Source organism: Geospiza fortis, unplaced genomic scaffold, assembly GCF_000277835.1.
Source record: "Geospiza fortis unplaced genomic scaffold, GeoFor_1.0 scaffold53, whole genome shotgun sequence".
Classification (NCBI taxonomy): domain Eukaryota; kingdom Metazoa; phylum Chordata; class Aves; order Passeriformes; family Thraupidae; genus Geospiza; species Geospiza fortis.
The window spans coordinates 2,569,829-2,590,523 of NW_005054305.1; the positions used below are offsets into that span (position 1 = coordinate 2,569,829).

A 20,695-nucleotide genomic window follows, 5' to 3' on the forward strand; every position below is an offset into this window, starting at 1 on the left:
TCTCTTTGTACAGGGGAAAGCTGCTGTTCCATTTAGTTGATGATGCATTTGGGTTTTTTCAGAAAATAGTACAGAACTGGTGAGATGCCAATGTTTGTACGGCTTTTAGGAGGACATTAGATATCAAACATCCAGACAAAACCCAGAGCAAATGTCTCTGACACACTGGTCTAAGCAGGTTCTATAGAATAAGGCTCTTACCCTTTGCCACATTTAGGATTAGGGTTGTCTGATAGGAACATTGGCAAAAAGGTCATGAAGTCTTCACCCTGTGGTCTCTGCTTGCCTTCTTGAGTCAGTGGTCGACAACGAGTGCAGGATGGATCGCTGACTGAAGAAATACAGGAAGGAGGTCATCTACAGGGACAAGTATTCTTTTTCCTAACACTATGAACTTCTGACTTGCATTACTACAGGATGCAATTCCATAAAAAGCATTTTTACTGATGAACTAACTGATCCATCCTGAAATTCCATACAAGATTTGTAGTCCTTAATTTGATTTATTGCTACTAAGGCAAGGGCTGTCAGAGAACTCTTACTTGTGCATTTATCTCCATTAGACCCAATAAGAACTACACCCAGCTGAAGGACCTGAACAAAAGCAGAGCACCAAGTTTGTGTACTCTAAGAAGATCAACAGTAGGATCAGAATTATTATAGCAAGTTACATTGGCTGTCTAAGCTGTTTTCAGTCTGCAGCATTCCAGTAGAATATTTATGCTCACTCAAACAGCAGTTCAAATAAATTAAGAGGACAACTCAAGAGGTTCCTACTTACAGTAAGAAAAGGTATTCACTTGACTCATGAGAAAATGTTTTGGCTGTGAAACTTATAAACCAAGCTAATTCACTAGCAACAAAATGGATGTCAATACCTGAAGCATTGCAAAACTGGCCAGTGGTATTGTAGACTCTGCAACAGGATGACTGTGGCTTCACCCAGTCAAAGTAGTCATCAATCCAGGACGATGGGGCATAGCCTATCCTCGTGCTAATAAAAATAACACAACATATCCATTATCAGTAATTTTATGTTTAATTCCAAAACATATCACTTGATCTCTCCAGTGCCAATTTAGGCCATGTCAACCCATTCTTGTCAAATCTCAGCTCTTTATATAATCCCATGCTCCAGTACCCCATCCAAGAGCCATAATGCTCAGGTAGCTCAGAACACTGCAGCTAGAAATCAGCAGGAGCTTTTTCACTGCATCCTGTTCTGCTGCCAAGCTCAGCTTTCTATTCGTCTGCCTACTCTGTTCCCCATCCTATTCCACACCCTGTTGTCTCAGTTTTCAAGCTAAGCTCCTCTTCAGTTAGGCTGAAATGAACTACAGTGGAGGAATTGGAAAAAGACTTCCTTGAGTTGTTAGTTGCAGATAGAATTCCTGCTTAGCCTCCCTAGGCTAGCCTAGTTTATTCACCAGGTTTAGAAGCTGAGCATGCAGCCATTTTCCAGATCATCATAACCCTGCTGAGAGGTTTTCACAAGTTATTATTACTACGACTCCAAGATTCCTTGAAGGATCAAGCCCATTTTCCAAACCAAAGTACATCAATGTATCCCATCAATCAGGTGGACACACTGCTCAGCTACATCTCTTCCATGCAACTATGCAGAGACAAGCATGAAAGACTTACTAGCTACCAATTTCTGCAGCATTGAAGACTTGCTGGACAAGCGAATCATTATTACATCCCGTTCCACCACACACCATGTTCTGCCCTTCCAAAGAGGTGTAGTTGTGTCCTTCTTCTAGGACAAAGTAGACAGGGGGACCCGCATGCAGGTACTTGCTGATGTGGCTGAAGTAATCTATTACATAGGAGTCCTTCAAGGGAAAGTTTTGAGTTACTATTACAGAATGTTGAGGTAGCACAACAAGGTACCAAGATTTCAATTCAGCCACAAACTGCTGAACAGTGACACCATCATAAGACTTACATCTGGCATTGAGAGAGACTGATCCAGCCCAATCTCTACATTGTGCATAACTGCTGCACTGAATGACAAGATACCCACAAACACTGCTATCTGCAAAAAAAGCAAATCCATGGACGTGAGAACTGTACAGAAACAACAGGCAATAGGAGTCATTTGTTAAGCTAATAGGAACCATGCAAAGAGGCTCTAGTTTAAATATGCTACCCAGGCTTAATACAACAATGGTAGTACAACAGAGCTATACCCAGGAGTCCCTTTGGAACTGTAAGGAAATTTATTCTTAGAAATCATCAGTGAAGGTTACAAACACCTTCTGTAAATAAGCATGGTAACTTTAAACTGAATCACAGATTAATCAACAATGCTCCGGATTAATGCAGTGTAGAAGCCAATACATGCTGGTTTTTTTACATAGGCTAAAGTAATTTGATTGACTGCAATGCAACTCTTAAATCTGGGCTTTAGACAATCCACGATCAAGCCTCTATTTACTGAAATACTTTTGTAGTTACAAAAGCTTATTTCTATTCTTATGCTGAGAACAAAAATACTAGAAGCTTCATTTGTTTCACTGTATTGAAGATTTTTCTTCCCTATTTAGGCCTTCAGGCTCACTGCTCTTTTGCTCAAGTTTAGATGACTGCTTACTTGAAATAGATTATACATACTACTATTGGTCTCATCCAGTCCTTAAGCAGATATGGAGAAAACAGATTTTTGAAGAACAGAAATAACATGTTCTCAGAACGCTGGACTCCACTCATTTCTTCACTGCTTTTGATGCAACATAGAATATCCAGTCTATTACTCTGAAAACAGATTAAATGCCAGAGTTAGAGCAGTTCTGCAGATGTTGTCATCCCCGTGACACTGCAGTTACAGGTGCACTTATACTTACCTCTTGACGCTTAATATCCAAGCCCAGGAGACTGACGAAGCAAGTGACTTGAAGGATAAAGTCTATGAGCACAGCCATTCCAGCAAACAGGGAGAACGTGCGAACCGCTGGCATCGTAGACAGTGTCCCTGGAGGAAGTGACCCAGTTTGTTAAGAGCACTCCCTTCTCCTAGAAATGCAGCAGCATTTGCTAGACAAACATCCAGTTTAAGTGGTAGCCTTATAGCAGGACAAAGAGCCTTTCTTTCCAGAGCAAAGGCAACAGCCCATACAAGCCTGGCTACAGCTGCTGTCTTTGACCTATTTAACAGCACTGAGGCTGTGCAAAGGAGTGACTCGTTCTAAGCCATTTCTCAATTCCAAATTTAGGTGCAGACTGTGTAACAGGGCAGTTAAGGAGTGCTGTCAGGCAACATCTTGCTTCAATATTAAGCCACTCCAATGCAAGTTGATCCAATGACAAATTACTCTGCAGGTAAACAAAGCCATTATGAAAGAAGGCCAAATTATACTTGTAGGGCAACAAGAGATTTACCTCTAGAACATTACAAAGTGAGCCTCAAACATAAATCTGTCATAGGGGCATTTTGGCAAGATGAATAAATGAAATATAGGGGTCCATATTCCGTGGTATTTGATCTATTCCTAAGGACAAATTTAGACTTAGTCACTGCAAGTCAGTAAAAACCTCCAGTCTTTCAGGCTGAAAAGCTTGAAAGATTCAGAATTGGATCTTTCTGACTATGCCAGACTCTTAAAGTACTCCAATGCCTATCCCCAGCAGAAGTTTAACTTGATATTAACAATGAACAACTAAGCTAAACAGCCTCTACAAATTATTATTTTGCTTTTATATTTTAGTATTGCATTTATTCTTGAAACATGCAGTTATGATAAGGCCCTTATCTTCAAATATTAAAGGAGTCTTACCCAGAAAGAATGCCACAGTCTCTGAAATGGATGACAGAAACATACTGGGTGCCACATCTCCCAAGACTCTGCCAATCTGTTTATCCAGAGTTTCACCCTGAAGGCGTTCATCTCTCTGTTTTAAGGCAATAATTTATTATTATTAGGAATCATGTAATTTATAAAGCTATTTCATATCGCTTCAAAAAACCTAAAACTTTAAAATATCCTAAGCTATCTTTTGTTGTTTCCGCTGCATTAACAAGAGAGATAAAAAACAGCTGAGACTCTCTAAAACAAGAGCAGCCTTGTGAAGGACACATTACTTGTTGTCCTGCTTCAAATTTAAAATACAGTACTAAGATCTGTACTTCAGGTAAAACTACACATGTGACAGAGGCAGTACCAGTTTCAGTGGGCTATTGAACCTGTCAAATTAAAAAGCTTGTTACCCACTGAGACTTAGTGGCAGAAGTTCCTAGTCTTAAGCATATAGTTTAGTTCATGACTACTGCTTACAATATGTTTAAGTTACAAGTGATCAAAATACCACTTGAGTTCTACAACTATTTTGGTATCAAGCAGCAATACAAAAAATACAGACACATAAATTAGGGGTTTTTTTGTGAAGGTAGAAGGCACACAGATTCTTGTCTTTCTTCCACTCTCACAAGATATCTTGTGAGAATCCAGAGCTGCTCACATTGAGCTGAGCACTAGAACACAGAAGACTTCCTTCTTCAAGTTTACAGCCTTCAAAAATGACAGGCACTTTTAGAAGAATCTGTATGCAAGAATAAATACCTGAAGTGTCTGAACCATAATGAAAATGTTGTCCACTCCAATAGCCAGCACCAAGAAAGGAATTACTTCTATCACAATCAGTGTCAGTGGGATTCCAAAGTAGCTGAAAATGCCTATAGAACATGCTACTGAGCTCAGTACAATCAGGATGCCTGCAATGCCCAGAGAGATCTTCGAATCCACCTAAAAAAAGTTGTACTGAACGTCAGCCAAACAAGCATCATCCCACGGAATAGATTACTGCAAAGGCAAAACATTTCTAACATTTAGTCTAGGTAGCAGAAAACATTTCATGGTTTTTTTGAAGATTCAGATATTAAAAAAAAAATTATCAACCCTGAAGCTGCAAGTCTTAACGCTGATGTGAACTGAACGTCAAGTGAAAGAACTTAGCTGAAACTATGAAATACACATGAATTGTCTAGCAGAAAAACAATGCTCGCCCTAACTCCTGCCCATGAAAGACTCAATGCTCTAATAAAAAACATCAGCATTCTGAAAAAATAGTTAAGTGACTTACAGCTATCAGCAACGTCTAGCTTCAGTCTTTATAGCAATGAAAACTACACACATACCAGCAGTCTTCTACAGCTCTGGATGTGTCCCAAAGCTATTGAGATGTAGAGGAACATCACAATATAGCTTATCAACACAACACTAATATCACTGTTGCTTTCACGGTTGATCTCATCTTCAATACTCCGTTCAGCAGAAAATGATATCGTTAAGTTTGAATTATTGTAGTTCTTCAGAAAGTTAATAAATCTAAAAAACAAAACCAAGAGGTTGATCACACTTTAAAAGGACAAAACATCTTCACTAAAAATACTTGAAAGTCAGTTGATGGCAAATTTACATCATCTGTGTGGTACAAGAGTACCCTGCGGCCAGACATTTTGAGGGGACCTTTCTCAGTTTTAGAAGAGAGGTGCTGGCTACACATACCTGGAACTCTACTTTAAGAACTAGAAATACACTACATTGAAATACTTTCCACATTCTCTCTAGCGTTTGAGGATCAATAGCTACTTTGCATGAGCTATTTCAAACTCTAAGCACAATTTTCCTCAGAGCTGGACCTAGAAATACACACATGAAAGATGACTGCAGCTTGCTTACAGCACTGGAACAATTTATTAGCTCTTGTTTCAGTTCCCCAACTTGCAAGGTGCTTGTGACACAGGCAGATGCTTGTCATACTTTTATTTTGTCACAAACTTTCTAGTACAGTAGTTTTTAACAGAGCAGCTGGCCTGTGTAAGCTAGCTCTTCAAGGTGGTAGAGGGGACGAAAGCCTTAGATGCTCATCTGGATGACTTTTTTAAAAATTAAAGGTAAAGAACTACAGCATCAGGCTCAACCTTTCCACCCATGGTTAATGGTCCAGTAAATTAAAGAGTCTACCTGTGTAATTCTAGCCACAATAAAATAAATCCTTTCTGAAGTTACTTATTGGCAAGTACTACTGGGCTAGATGGTCACTAAGAGGACTAGACCCTATGCCTCAAAGCAAATTAAGTGTGCCAGACAAAGTGAAGGTTTTATGACCAGCACAGTCTCGTTTTAACCAGTTTTGCTGCCTCTCGAAACATCCCTGTAGTTATACTGAAAAACTGTCAGTACACTGCAGGTGTGTTTTTTTAATCAGCATTTAAAGCTGCTTTAAATCATGCATGCATTTCAGAACACAAGAAGACTACTTACTCTTTTTCCCATGCCAAGGCTTTCATCAGCTTTTTTGAGTCATTGTAGTAGTTGTTGACAGGAAAAGTAATAACAAGAGCTGTAGCATTATTGTAGTTATCATCTATAGAGGAAATAAAATGTTTGGCATTAAAAAATGGAACTTATATTCTAGTATAGCACATACAAATAAGTTTAAAATTAGCATTGCTCAAAGCAATCCCATCCCTACAACTCCACTGAACACCACTCTCAAACATACTACTGAAATAAGAACCAAAGCTGCTAAGCACTACAGATTGCATTCCAGAGTAATTATTCATTGTTTAACATGTTCATGACACCACAATGTTACATTGTTGCACAGTTGGACAAAGAGCTACTTTATAACCACTGCTTATGACTTTCCATCTAATGAGAAATACGGCTTCCTAAACACTGTACCTCTTGCATACTCAGATATTACTCAAAGCAAATACAAATCCCCTACAGTTTAATAAATAAGCCCTTGTCTTTAAACACTATTTTAGATATATTAAACACAAATATACTACCAAGTTACGTTTAATTAGATAAATTGCTTGAACAAAATCCTGGCTTAAGAGTAATTGTGAAAGAATTTCCTCTGTGAACACTTTATTCTTAACTGCTTTGTCAGATCAGTAACAAAACTTTATTCTAACTCAAAGCAAAATACACATACATCCCATCATGTAAACCTGAGCTGCTTCATGTCCTTATCTTTTACCAGGCCCAAAGCAGACCAAACATTTGTCCTGTTGACAAGTATGTTCCAATTACAGATTGCTTGCATTTTGCACTTCCAGAGTAGTCTGCCTCCAATCCCAGCACTGGTCTACTGAAAACTTACTTAAAACACCCTTACTTAGTGTAAGTTTAACAAAACTCCAGTTTCTCTGGACTGCATTTAAACAGCTGTGTTAAATGAGAACGCACGCACCTTTAGCGCCAAGAACAGCACACAAGAATGTACTCTCAGACTTATGCTGCAATACTCTTTTGCCACTCACCATCATATCCTCCCAACACCAGCCACGGAAATACAGGTCCACCAAATGTTCCTAAGCAGGGATCGTGAAGCAAGCTTGTGTCATTCAGTGATGCTGGAGCCCTAAAGAGATCACCAGCCATAACTGTTAGCTGCTGCATGACAGCTGACACAAAACAGTAAAAAGCTGTTGTGTTACAACTGAAAATCAAGACAAACAAGACAAGACTGCTAGTGGTACACTGCCCTTGTGCTGCATTTGCTTTCAATTTAAACACAGTTTTAAAGGTGTCTGCCTTACAGCCTTTAAGACAAGGAGTACCTTCTAACCAACTGAACTACAAACTAAAGAGAAAGCTCAGAAACTGGTCTTCTGTTCAGAACTCTTCAGAAGCATTGAAAACATGTTTAAGGTAAACCAGAGCCGCATCCACACCAAACCAAGCTGAACTGGCAACTTGATTAAAAAACATGCAATTGTACTGCTCACCGAACACAGTATAAGAAGTGAGTGTGGTAATCAGCATAGACAAAGAACTCATCCCCAACAGTGTGATCCAGAACAGAATGGCTGTTCTGAAAGTAGTTGAGTACACTCAGGATAGTGCAGTTGTTGTTGTAGGGAGCAAGAGGAGCCAGGCAAATGTCCTTCAGCATTACAGTCTCATTGTCATAAGAAGCAGTTATGTTGACAATAGCATCCTGCAAATCCAGTACCTTTAAACAAAACAAACCATAGTTTAGGAGCAGCATAAGAAAGCACTTCCCTTGCAAGACAGGACTTCAGTGCACAATATATTCTTGCAATTGCCAGAGACAGAGGCACATATTGATAAAACCACATCATAAAAATATTATTTGTGTTCATACTGTGAACAGAGACTTAGTTTGCAAGTGTCTCTCTAACAGAAAGGTTTCCAGCAAAAAGCTTTTATAGTAAGGCTATGATTTTTAATAAGAATATCTATGACTGTTTTGATGGATATATAACATTGCAGGTGGAAGCCAACTCCATGTGGTTATACCTGTTAAGTATGCTTAGGTCTTTGCTCTTGGTAAGTCCCAATTACCTGATGGAGAATATCTTTGGTAAGGGGAGGGCCAAAAGGTACATCTTCTCCTGATGGGTAAGGTGAGTAGGTGTCTGGGTGGCTCTTTGGTGCTTGAATAATAACTTGTTCAGAACGGAAGAAAGGTCCAAAGTGCGTGTCAAAGTATTCCTTCTCCTTGCGGGCTTGGCTGCTTGGGGCTGACCAAAGATCTACAGGATTTGTAGTTGCTTTAATATATACAAAGCCTGAGCAGCACATTGCAATGAAGACCACAGAGAAGAGGATAACAGGACGTGGATTTCTGACACAGAAAGCCCCCCATGATGTAAATGTCATCCTCAGGCCATTCTCAAACCTTTCACCAAGCCTTTCACCACAGGTAATGTTTCCTGCAAGAGCAAGAAAAACAGTAAATATTTGAGAAGTCAGTTAAGTAGCATTTTCTTGGACTCCACTCAGAAAGATGAAATTTTATTCACCAATCCCTGACTGAGGCCAAGGGGCAGAAAACAGCTCGGACCTATGTTGCCCCTTGTAATGTAAGGTTGTGTTTGACAGCAGCAGGTGTAGCAAATAAAGCGAAAATATATATATAAGCAATAAAACAAGCTACCTCAGCTGGTACACAAGTAACAGTACAGTTCTTTCCTAGCATGCTTTAAATGGATATATGGATGAGTCAAAACACGATCAAATTGATTTTAGCATCATGTTGTCCTCCCTATACTCCTACAACAAAGCTCTCCAGAACTTCCTTGGAGCTTAGCTAGATCCATGAGGGGAGTACCCAGGGTTTTCAGCATCCAATAAAACAGGGGTAAGTACTACTCTAAAAGAAGAGAGATGCTGGTCAAAAGGCTGAAGGCCCTCTCAGAATGGACTTTTAGCCTAACAAAGCTAAAACTCCAGAGCCCAACCATAGGAAATGGATGCACCTGAGTTTGCAATAAACCCATTACTGTTATCCAAGACATACCATTGTCACGGTGGGAATTCACAGAAAAGGCTACATTGCTGTCAATGGGGGTGTACTCCGAGACAAAGTGCCGCCTCCTGCAAGGCAAGAAGCTGTGTTATCCTGCTTGTCCAAAAAGACATCTGTACTGTTTGTACAACAGTCTCCAGCTTTGTGATCTTTTGGAGCACCATGTCAGCTATCTTAAACTTCTTCAGCTAACATCAAGCACAGATTCTTTATGCACATTTAGAAGATCACTAGCATTAACAACACAAAGCTTTAAATTGATTCTAAGTTGGTATTTGCAGGAGATTTTTACATTAGAAATATGAACCAGGCATCTCAAACACACCACTTCATGATGCCCACTAAGGTAAGGCTGCTGAACATATCAAATAGTCATACCCACTATCCCTTTCCAAGCAGACTTTATTCTTACTATAGAGCAATTTCAGTTTTCTGGTTATAACTGAACAACCATAGAATCAGAATGGTTTCGGTTGGAAGCAAACCTTAAAGATAATTTAATTCCAACTCCTCTGCCATGAACAGGGACACCTTTACTAGATCAGTTTACTTAGAGCCCCATCAAGTCTGGCCTTGAACACCTCCAGAAACAGGGAGTGCACAACCTCTTCCACTGATTCAATACCCTTACAGGACAGAATTTGTTTTTGAGATCTAATCCACATCTACTCTCCCTCAGCTTAAGACCATTGCCCCTTGTCCTGTCACTACATGCCCTTGTAAGAAGTCCTTCCAGCTCTCTTGTAGCCCCCCTTTAGGTACTGGTAGGTGCTGTAAGGAATCCCTAGAGCTTCCTCTTCTCCAGGCTGCGCAGCCCTAACCTTCTCAGCCTGTGAGTGGTGCTCCAACCATGTGATCAAGAGGTGATATGCTATAATTACTGAAAGCTTAGCTTTCATTAAGTTTTCTTCAAAATAGGAGACTAGGAAAAAGTATTCATTACTTAATTTGCAATAGAGCAGTGACTGTTTTGTTGTGAATGTCTGTTTTCCCAGACTTCTGCATACTTAGTTATGGAAGTTGAAGAACAGTGTACGTGATTCTGTAGCTAAGAATGCTATGACACATGTGCATCAACTAAACCAACTTCTGCAATCACTTTTTACCAGGTTGTTTTAGCTGTTAGAACATTTTTTGTAAGTATATGTGGTATCTGCTACAGAACATGACTTTTGGCTGACTGAAGTAGCCAGGACATAAGCATCTGACCAGGGCAAAGAAGTTCTCAGAGCTTAGCATTTTGAATGCTTTACCTGTAACACCAGACTCCAAAAACTAGTGCAAAAAATATAAGTAGAAAGCCCATGTATGAGATCCACATGATGACATAGACAGCATCCAAACCAAACAATAGCCAAGGAGGAGGCAATGGAGGGGGCTGAGGTTTTGGGCCACAGACAATGGAACAGTCCTGACAGCTGCATGGTCCTGTTGAATCATCCATGGACTCATTACAGCCTTTGGTAGCATTATTCATGGGGTTCATTCCATGGACAGGAACATCTATGACAAATCACAAGTTGCAGAGTCAGCTTATTACCAGGAAAAATTCAGACCTTCCCAGTTATGTGAGTTAACCCTTTATATGAAAGCCCACAGCCCCCGTGTAGAGCACAATCTATTCAGATTGTGAAATGTGTAACAATAATTTCCTATTAATGAAATCCTCAAGGATGAGGGTACTGCCCATTTCCCAAGGAACACAAGTAGCCAGTACCTAGGCTCAGTCTACCACAGAGTTTTAGAGATTTCTACATTAAGAAGCAGTATAGAAAAAACCCCAAAGTATGGTTTCCAAGCAGAAATAAAAAAAAAAAAAAGTAAATTAATCTCATATTGCTTTGAAAGCCTCTGACTGCAGACCTTCATTGCTGGGCAGCTGTTTAAAAATCAGTGCTCTAGCCATAGCATCCAGCCTTTGACAGGAGTTTCAATGGCAAGGACTATTCAGTTTCTTACCTGAAAAGATTGGAATTATGCTGAAAGGAGTTTGTCCATTGTCTTTACTAAACATGTACTCAATCCAGTTGGTTGCATTGCAGTCTTTAACATCCTTCCCACACAGCAACCCCAGTGCTTTAACATTGCTTGATGGAGCCTCCACATCTTTGCAGGCATTGTACATTGCTGGGAAGAGTCATTAAACCAATGTTATAATTTGAGTAAGCATTCCAAGTATTTCCAATATTACAGACTCCCCAAGTTCCACGAACATACTTATAGTTTTCAAGTAGAAACATCTTAGTGAACTAATGCTTTCAGTTGTATTTATAGTATTCAAGGTTGCAATGCTTTGTTACAGCCACCTTGCTCTGAGAAAGCCACTCAAATCTGCATTATGCTAGCACCTACTTTTCTGCTTGACAGGAAACATTACCTAATATTATTTTCAGGGAAACCTATGAAAAGCATTTAAGGTACTTTCAACTTGTAGGCCGTATATGATTTTCAAGTGTCTCAATTTTATTAAAGTTTACTGCAAAAAGCATAAAAAGACTGAATTAATACTTAAGTTTGCTACAAAATCAAAATACAACCCAAATATATTGTTCTATAAAAACATCTGATTTTGACAAAGGACTAGACAGTCCATTTCAAGACTGAGTACCTCTTAGAGAACCACTGTGTGTACAAATTTTATTATCATGCCTGCCAGACTGTTTTAGTATCAGGTAGACTTTGGACATTCAATACTTGGCACAAAAACTTTATTTTTCTGAAGTTAAAGTCATCAAGGTTATCAGCTATTAACCATTTGTACAGATGTTCATCCTCAACTGAACCTTTAAAACACTGTTATTTAACAGTATCAGTGTAATGAATGTCCCCTGCCCAGGCAGAAGTTAAGTGTTCTGTAAGTTTTAAGGGGGACCTGCTGCTACCTATGTGATGACTCAAACTTCAAAAAGACGGTCAAAGAGATGTTTCCCCCTCCAAATTCTTTCTGAAAAAGCACTGGTCTTGTTACCTGGACAAAAACCAAGGTAAATTAACAAGCTGTGTACTCACCATTTGCAAATCGATCTCCAATGAAGTACTGCAGCTCTGTAATGCTACTTTTGTTCTCTTTTGAAACGGGATCATAGTAAGGTATGGTGCTTGTAACGTTCAAAAAGTCAGACTGATTTGGACTACAAGTCAGTTCACAGAAGAGGTTTATCAAGTTGTAAAAACACGATGGACATCTGGAAGGAAAGCCAATTGGTAGGAGAGCCAATGAACAGCAATCAGATTAAGAGGTAAAAGGCGCTATGTAGGTCAAGTCAGATACGCCTTGCAAATATAACCATTCTGCTCAGAGCAACAGAACAAAATACTTAAATTCTGTAAGATTTTAATCAGCAATATGACAATTGTTGTTGATACTACAGATGAACAATTTTAAACCATAAACAATTTTGAACTATAAATCACTAATAAAATGGCCTGCCTCAAATAGCAGATTCAAACAATTTTACTAGAATTTGAAGAAAAACTTAACTGTTGCTAGTAGAAAGACTTCTTAGACTTCTTAATGTCTTAGTTAGAACAAGACCAAATGCTACATTGCCACCCTCTTCTGAAGGTTTCATTAGATAAGGTGCTTGAGACAAGCCAAGGGAATGTTTATTCTTACCAGCTAAGTCAATCCAGACTGCAAGTAGTTGTTTCATGACATTGCAGCCTGCTGCTATGGATAAGAAAGTCAATCCAGCAGCTTGCTCCAATAATCCTTTAATTGAAATTACCACTTTTTCTCTTTTTCTACAGTCTACTTGAAGACAAGTAATTTGTTATTCTGTTATAAAATTACTTGCTTGGCCATTCATTAGCATACCTGGAGAGAAACTGCAGAGGCAGCTGCAAGTTATTTTTCAAAGTCTGAAGCTGATGAACATCACAGCAAGTGCTAACATTGCCAAAGAATAAACCCGGACAGAGTTCCTTAAGGAAAAAAACAAAAAACAAGTAACATTCACATCAAGAGGAAAGGAAGAAAAAGCATGTTTAAGACTTCAGAACTCATTTTAATCATGGGTTTTGCTTCAACATATTTCAGAACAGAGTAGCTGTTGCTGTGGGAGACGCAGAGGAGAAAAACAGTCCAGCAAACAAGATTTTTGTTTAGAGACTGGAGAGAAGAATCACTTTTTTCACTTCTTTTATTCAAGGCAGCACTTCCTTTTGAAAAGCTCCTTCAGATGTTCTTTAGTCACCAGGGTCTATATATAGAATGATAATGGCATTTGAGAGCCTATTGGTAAGAGGACAACACATGTTTATCCAAGTTGAAAGTATTCCTGCAGCTTATCCTATAGTACTCCTTCTGGATAGTATCAGATTTTAAAGTCTCAGAACGCAAGCTACTAACCATAAAACCAGATTACCTGGAAGAGCTGCTTCACGTTCAGTTTGTAGAAAAGACAAATGCCTTTAACACAAGTATAACTGATAGTAACATACAAGAACTGTACATTAAGTCTTCAGAAACAATACACAACAGTAGTTAGCTCACCTACATATTTAATGAAGTCATTCCTGTCACCAGTCTAACCATTGTTTAACTCCGTAGTTATTTCACTCTTTAAAGCTTTGAACTATCAGATGCCAGAAGGCAAATCTGGCAATATGCTGTGCATGAAGAGAGAGACTTCTTGTACCTCTGAAAAGAAACTGAGGTAAATTACCTTAACCCAGTTGGATCTGAGAAATCAGAGACAATCTGTCTACTTTCTCATCAGGTTAGGATGAGACGTCATAGCACAGGTCCAAAAGAACCCAATACAGAATTCTACTGTTGGAGAATTTTTTTTTTTAGCAGCAAACATACAAGAGAAGCTCACCTGCATTAAGTCATAGCCATCTTCTGGTAGTGCTATTGGTGGCCCATCATAAGCACAGTTGTACCTCTTGTCTCCAGAAGCAACTCCACATTCTCCATACCAGACACACATTTGTGGAAGTACCTAATCAACAAAACAAGTGATTAACTGCAAGGAATAGTGCCAAATATCTCAGCTATTGTAGCATTTATGTGCTACTACTCCAAAAGCCACTTGGAGTCCAGATGTGATAACTTCCTGCTAATTAAAACATCAGTGTGTACTACACAAAAGCACCCATTAACAAAAACAGGTGTTTTTGACATGGTGCATGTCACCACTTATCTTCAGCTCAGCTCCCCACCTTCCCTTGATCATTACAGGAACAGGAGGTGCACAACCTACAGTTAAGATCAAGTAAAAGAGTTACTTAAGAAGAACCTAAACAATACTTGAAAAACACCTTCAAGTACAAGGTGATTTAGAAAATAATTTGTTCAGGCAAGACAGCACAATAATTGTTGGGTAAAAACGTCACATTAGACCACAAGTCAGTGCACATGGAGAGAACCTTACTGCTTATGTGCAATTTCACTTCCTCCTGCCACCTCCTGATCCTTCCTAAAACTCATCACAGTGACAGATTGAGGAAACAGCAGCACAGAGAGGATTCTGAAACAGAACTTCATAGCTCCACATCTGCCATACATATATTGTCACAATCTCAAAGGATGCCCTCCATCACCTCTTTCAAGCCTAAGCATGGAACATTTAAATGGGATTACAGCGCTAAGAAAAAAACCCTCATTTTAAAGATGTTTTAATTTAAGGGACTATTGAAAATTCAGAAATTTGTTCTTTATTATGTGCATAAAAGAAATTGAAAAATGGCCGTGGCACCTTGAAAGCCTTTTATTTTTGTTCAGTGGTACTGACACTGAAACATCTGAGATACTAAGCCAAAATATTTATTCTGAAAATTAAAACATTTAATGCAATAACAAGCTATTTACAACAAAAGCTTTAATACAGCTCCAAAGTTTTCCTACCACCTGGGCTGCAAGCAGACTGCACAAACATTTACAACACTTCTGCTCGCTCTGATCAGGAGTTTGCTTAGTACAGTTTGAGATATACCTAAACAACCTTGACTTAGCATTTTAGAGACACCATATGCTGTTGCTGCAAGGACAGACTGCTGTGCTTTGTGCTTGACCATGAATAGTATTGTTTACCGACCAGAGAGGCCCCTGAAAGGCTGTCCTGACAATACCCAAGAGCTACCCAGAAACACAGTGCCTCCATAACACCCATTTTTGTGCTGAACAACACTGACAGTTCTTCAAAAAGTACATCAGTAGTTGGCTGTTTATTAGGGACAATAAACATCATTTATTTACCTAACCCAAGACTTGTTTTCTCTTTCCCCTAACCAGGGCAACATAGGCCAATTCAAAGTCACTCACTGCAAGCCAAATCTAAAAGTCAGTTTAAGTGCCACTCATCTAGATCACCACTTCATTTGTCTATTCTAGTATGTCTTCTAGTTAAACCCACAATCAGCTGTTAAGTATTACCATGTTCTATGATACAAGCTGGATAACACCCTTTAAGATTGCACTTATAAACACTGAATGTTTGACACCAGTATAAGCCAAAAAGTCAAAATTCCATAACTTGTAGACTATTTCTCAAAACCCATGGTAAATTTGGTCATGCATCAAGTTAATCTAAGAAGTTAGATTAACTTCAACTCTGCTTCCTCACACGTATATGCCCCAGTTTTAACAGCAAACAATCTACTAGCAGTGAAAATGGTTCTGCTGTTTGTACCAGCATCAGAAGTGAATTGTTTCTTCAAGAGGAAGCCCAGATTCACTACTATTCTTGCAAAAGGGCAAGGAATTTGGAGCTGCTTTGCAATGTCCGTGAGAAAAGGATTAGTTATTTCTTCAGTATCAGGCTGGCTTCAGTATTTAGTCTAGAATGATTTGTAAGCATCCTTTCTAAAAAACACTTTCTGTGCTTCATTACATCTTGGTATCTAACACTTATTTTTTAAAACACACAAATTCATCAACCTACTCTTTAGAGAAAGGCTTTGTTTCTTCTAGAGTGGAACGTGTGGAAAACCTGGTAATGCAGTTAACAGTTACAAAAAACTTACCAGAGCACCTCTTGCCTAGAAAAGCTTGAGTAAATTTCAGCTACCATGTCAGTCTGACTGATAGTTCAATTGTTTTAAAAACGTTATCTGTGTTTCAAGGCAGCAATTCCTTGGTTATAGCTACACAAAACATAATACAGACAGTCTTATGTTTATAAATTTAGCTACAAGGCTGTCATCATTTTCAGGACAGAACATAAAACAACCTACTTGCACATGACACTTGGTAATGTAGCAAAAGGTACATTAAACAGCTAAACACAAAAGAACAATAAAGCAAGACAAAGTTCAGCCTAGTATTAGTTTATATTTGAATTTGGATACAGAATTTCAAATCACATTCCTGAAGTTCCACAGCAATAAAACATACAATGGAAAAAACAATGTTTGAGTTACAAAAACTCAAACTTTCAGCCTGTTTAAGAAAAGCTGAACAGATCAGCTGCCTTAAACTATTAGAAGAGCACTTGGGCCTAGAACTGGAAGTCTGAATACTCTGTTTCAATATTAACATCAAGAATGCAGTTTCAGAAACAGCTTAAGATTTTACATTTATGCCATTACCTAGCAGGATTTCACTAATAAAAGCGTGAGTTTGTCCCCTGAACCAGTAAGTTTTGGGGATGCTTGATTTACAGTGGTTGAACCAAGCCAATAAGCCTAAAAACCACCAAATCATTATGCATCAATAGCCTAAATGGAACAAGACAGCTCTTGAACATTAACAAGTTAATAGCCTGCTTACCATTGAGTCAGCCCCAAAATACGGGAGAGGACTGGTCTTCTGTGGCTGAGGCAGCATTCAGGGATACAAATAACTATGTAACTACTCCACTACCACAGATAAGATAGAGCTGACAGTTCTTCCCTCTGAAAACCCTCTAGTAAAAGCTAGATTAAGTTCGAGAGTAAGACAAGCACTTTGCTCTTTCCATTCTTTCAGAAGAATGCTCCTATGAGGGTAGGGTGAGATAGGGATGACTAAGTGTGGTTGTAAATAAGTCATAGTTGACAAAGCCGCTGCTTGCAGAGTCAGACTTTTAGGTCAGATAATTGTTCACCTGGCTATTAAGTTTCTTAAGTGGGTGAAAGCCTAGCTCCAAAAGTAACAGAGAAATGCTATGTTGAACCCAACTGCCTTCTAAACAAGGCAAAATACTTAAAATACTCCGTAAGTAACAAAGGGCTAGTTCATAATTTTGGGGTTTTTTCTGTATGTTTTCCTTTTAAGATCACATGACTAAGTACTTCATATATTAAAATGGGACTTTCCTAAGTATTTCATAAAGTAACAGCAACATAACCTTAGATAAAGGCTGTTCCTTCCTGCCTCTAGCATATCTTAGAAACCACTTGTCAGTACACCAACACCAACCCTCAGTACATCCTCAGAGTTCAGAAACCTGTAATCCTATTTCTGGCAGGCTTAGCCTGTTTGAAGAGAAATTTCACCTCAGGCCAAGGCTCTAGGAGCCCTTATAAAGAACTAGCACAAGAGCAAGTATGGGCATTCTACAAAAGTTCTGTTAAGAGTTTTCTGGTTCCCAAGCATTATCATTCCTTTGTAATAGAAGTAGTGTTCCAACAGATCATAAACACATTTAATGCAGCCCATGTTTCTTCAACTGCAGGTTGAAACAAACTGATAAATTTTGATGCTTCCAGCAGCATTCACCACCACCAATGAACACATAGCTGTTAAGGAGACAAAGAACAATGATGATGCTGTACACAGAAACAGCAACTGTCTGTGGTCTTACAAATACCAGATGACAAGTGAACAGTGTTTGATTCTTCAAACTAGGATTACTAATGTATGGAAAAGGCAAGAGCATCAGATACAGCTGTTTCCCTTTCCTTCATCTAGGATGATGCATCTGGGATCTTGCAGGGCAAAAAGATAAATCCAGAAAAAAAGCACACTCTTCCCCTGCCTCCCTTAATAGCTGCTACTGCCAGCTAGGTTGAGAGTTCTAAGGAAACACTACACCACCCTTAATAAATGGGTGGTGTACGGGTGATGACTGGTTTATGGAAACAGGTGACCAGGTCAAATTCAGAGATCTGCCCCAGAAGTTGCATGTTACCTCACAACCCTTCCTGTGGGGGAAAGGGGTGCATGGACTAAAGGAAAATTTATAGGTTTAGTTGTTATTCTCTGTCTCTTCCAGTAAATTGTTCAGAGCCATGCCTTATCTGCCAAGCTCCTCCTGTTCTTTTGCTCACCAGTCTGTTTCCTTTCAGATGGAAAAATCATTACTACTCCTGGTCAGGCAAAGCAACCCACAGTTCTGGAGTTATCCAAGAGCATTTCAGATGTCACAGTAAAGTCAAAGTCAAGAGAAAGCTGCAGTAACAGTAATAATTCAGAATCTGTGGGGACAAGCTGATGTTAGCTGCAAGGATGCATATATGATCAGGAAGTGCAGGGCCCCCAGCTAGCACCTGTCTGCAGCTAAGTCCATCTGCACCAAAACAGCTCTGATGTCCTGCAGGTTAATCATAATAATACTGGATGACACTGGATTGTTTTGGCTACTGCCCAGCTAGGTACTACTCAGTTCTACCAGTCACTCCCTTCAGTCATCTCTCCCCTTCTGAGGCAGCTTTCCCACCTCCCATCCAGAAAGGCTGAACAAGTCACTCCTGATTTTCCAGGAAGTAATTTAGATGAAGTGGTTACTGTCTTGTTCTGGAGCTACACTGCCATCCCTAACAAGGAAACTGCTCCAAACAGACATTTCAGAACTTCATGTCCAAGGTCAGGTAACATCACACTGCAGCCACTTGGCACAAGCAGCACTTGTCATTAACACTTTCCTATGGGATTTCAGAAAATCAAATGTAGCTTGGGATCCCAGCTGCTGATAGGAAACCTCTATCCAACCTTGATTAGCCAGTGATTTAACAGCTTGTGTTTTAGTACAATTATACAAAGATCAATTGCAATAGTGGCCATTAAGCACACAAACACCATCTACTGCATTAGGACATTCATAAGAAAATAAAATAGAAATGGACAGCTGGCAGAAATCTTGTACCATGTACTGTTCAGAGTGAAAGATACAGGCTGAACACTTCAAGTTCATTGTGAATACGTATGTAGTGGCAAGACTGTGCTGAAGTGCCACTCCAGTCCACTGACTGCTTTGAAACAGAAAGAAACATGACATAGGGCACTTTGGATTACAAGCATCACAACGGAAAGCACAAAACCATTACACCAGCAGTACACTTGAGGGAGAGAACAGTTTACCTTTACAATGCTTCTCTTCAGCAAGCATCTAACACTAAATAGGCTCAGTCTAACTGAAGGACCAGCTTCTCTTGGAAAGATATCAAGGGTCGTCTTTTTGAAGTGTCAGGCTGTAAATAAGAGTTAATGGCAAAGATTCCCAATAAAACCAGATTCTGCCTTCTTACAGTACACAACTGAGACTTGCATGGTCAGAGTAATTTTGTAACGTTTACTTCGAGGGACCACAAAGCCTCTTCCCCTAAATAATTGGGGAACTTATTTCAAGTTCCTGTAGGTCAGTATCCTCCTGAAAAGGAAAGCATTCTGTCATTTCTTTACCAGCCTAGGACACACCTCATTGCTCCAAGATGATATCTCCTCCAAAAAACATTACATAAAGGTACTTTGGTTAGCTGTGAAGTATCATTACTTAGTCACCTGAAGATCACGAGTCACTACTAACAATCACCTTCTCCAGTGGTAATAGAAGAATTAATTCCTCATTTTATGTTCAAGCTCTCAAAAAGTTTTTTCAAAGAGGATATGAGAACAGCACATACACAAGATGACAAGCTCCTATGTTTAAAAAGAGCTAATCATAAAACTTGACCTAGAAAGTATGTTTTCAATGTAGGTAGAGAGGGAAAGAAAGCCAACCACTAAGGCTTACAAGACACTCCTTGTTTCTCCAGAGGAATGTGGAGTATCCCGCTCCTATCTTGCGCTACAGCATAACAAAACATGACTGAGAGGAGTGAATGTTTTACCATATTTTTTCCTAAAGCTCCCAAGAAGTCCGACATACTCTAGTCCTCGATTTTAAGGAAACATGTAGTCTTACTACTGGCACATAAATAAACAGCAGCTCTCACTCCGCACGGATCATTGCTTCCAAGAAGCCGTCACCTCGCCTAAGTTACACCCGAAGCAAAGAGAACCAGATACCGACGACATCTGCAAGCCTCTGCCGAGCATGTGACTGCGTGGCCACTCACATGCACTGGGCATTGCATAACCAGGGCACGCCACGGGAGCATCCCGGGGGCTGCCGCTGCCGGCTGCGACCGCAGGGGACGGGGACTGGGCAGAGGCTGAAGTTCGCGGGTGCTTCCCGGCGGGCCTGCTGTGCCACCGGCTGACAGCCCCGTCCCGACGGGGGCCAGGGGCACGGGAGACGGGGGGCGAGCCCCACCGGGGACG

At 39.7% G+C, this 20,695-nt stretch overlaps 1 protein-coding gene across 1 annotated transcript in view; it reads right to left on the bottom strand.

Annotated features, from left to right (window-relative positions):
- The window catches only part of NPC1 (NPC intracellular cholesterol transporter 1), a 25,612-nt gene extending 5,042 nt beyond the window's left edge, over window positions 1-20,570 (bottom strand). The window contains exons 1-20 of the mRNA XM_031066518.1: window positions 20,416-20,570; window positions 14,112-14,234; window positions 13,106-13,212; window positions 12,298-12,473; window positions 11,248-11,415; window positions 10,542-10,791; window positions 9,280-9,356; window positions 8,322-8,692; window positions 7,742-7,968; window positions 7,274-7,374; window positions 6,264-6,366; window positions 5,135-5,324; window positions 4,560-4,742; window positions 3,777-3,891; window positions 2,847-2,974; window positions 2,617-2,757; window positions 1,949-2,038; window positions 1,645-1,835; window positions 879-994; window positions 202-331 (exon numbers count right to left, since the gene is read on the bottom strand). Of these exons, the coding sequence (XP_030922378.1) occupies window positions 202-331; window positions 879-994; window positions 1,645-1,835; window positions 1,949-2,038; window positions 2,617-2,757; window positions 2,847-2,974; window positions 3,777-3,891; window positions 4,560-4,742; window positions 5,135-5,324; window positions 6,264-6,366; window positions 7,274-7,374; window positions 7,742-7,968; window positions 8,322-8,692; window positions 9,280-9,356; window positions 10,542-10,791; window positions 11,248-11,415; window positions 12,298-12,473; window positions 13,106-13,212; window positions 14,112-14,234; window positions 20,416-20,532 (3,104 nt within the window). The 5' untranslated portion in view covers window positions 20,533-20,570. The remainder of the gene's footprint in view (window positions 1-201; window positions 332-878; window positions 995-1,644; window positions 1,836-1,948; window positions 2,039-2,616; window positions 2,758-2,846; window positions 2,975-3,776; window positions 3,892-4,559; window positions 4,743-5,134; window positions 5,325-6,263; window positions 6,367-7,273; window positions 7,375-7,741; window positions 7,969-8,321; window positions 8,693-9,279; window positions 9,357-10,541; window positions 10,792-11,247; window positions 11,416-12,297; window positions 12,474-13,105; window positions 13,213-14,111; window positions 14,235-20,415) is intronic.
- Between the last annotated feature and the right edge of the window lie 125 nt (window positions 20,571-20,695).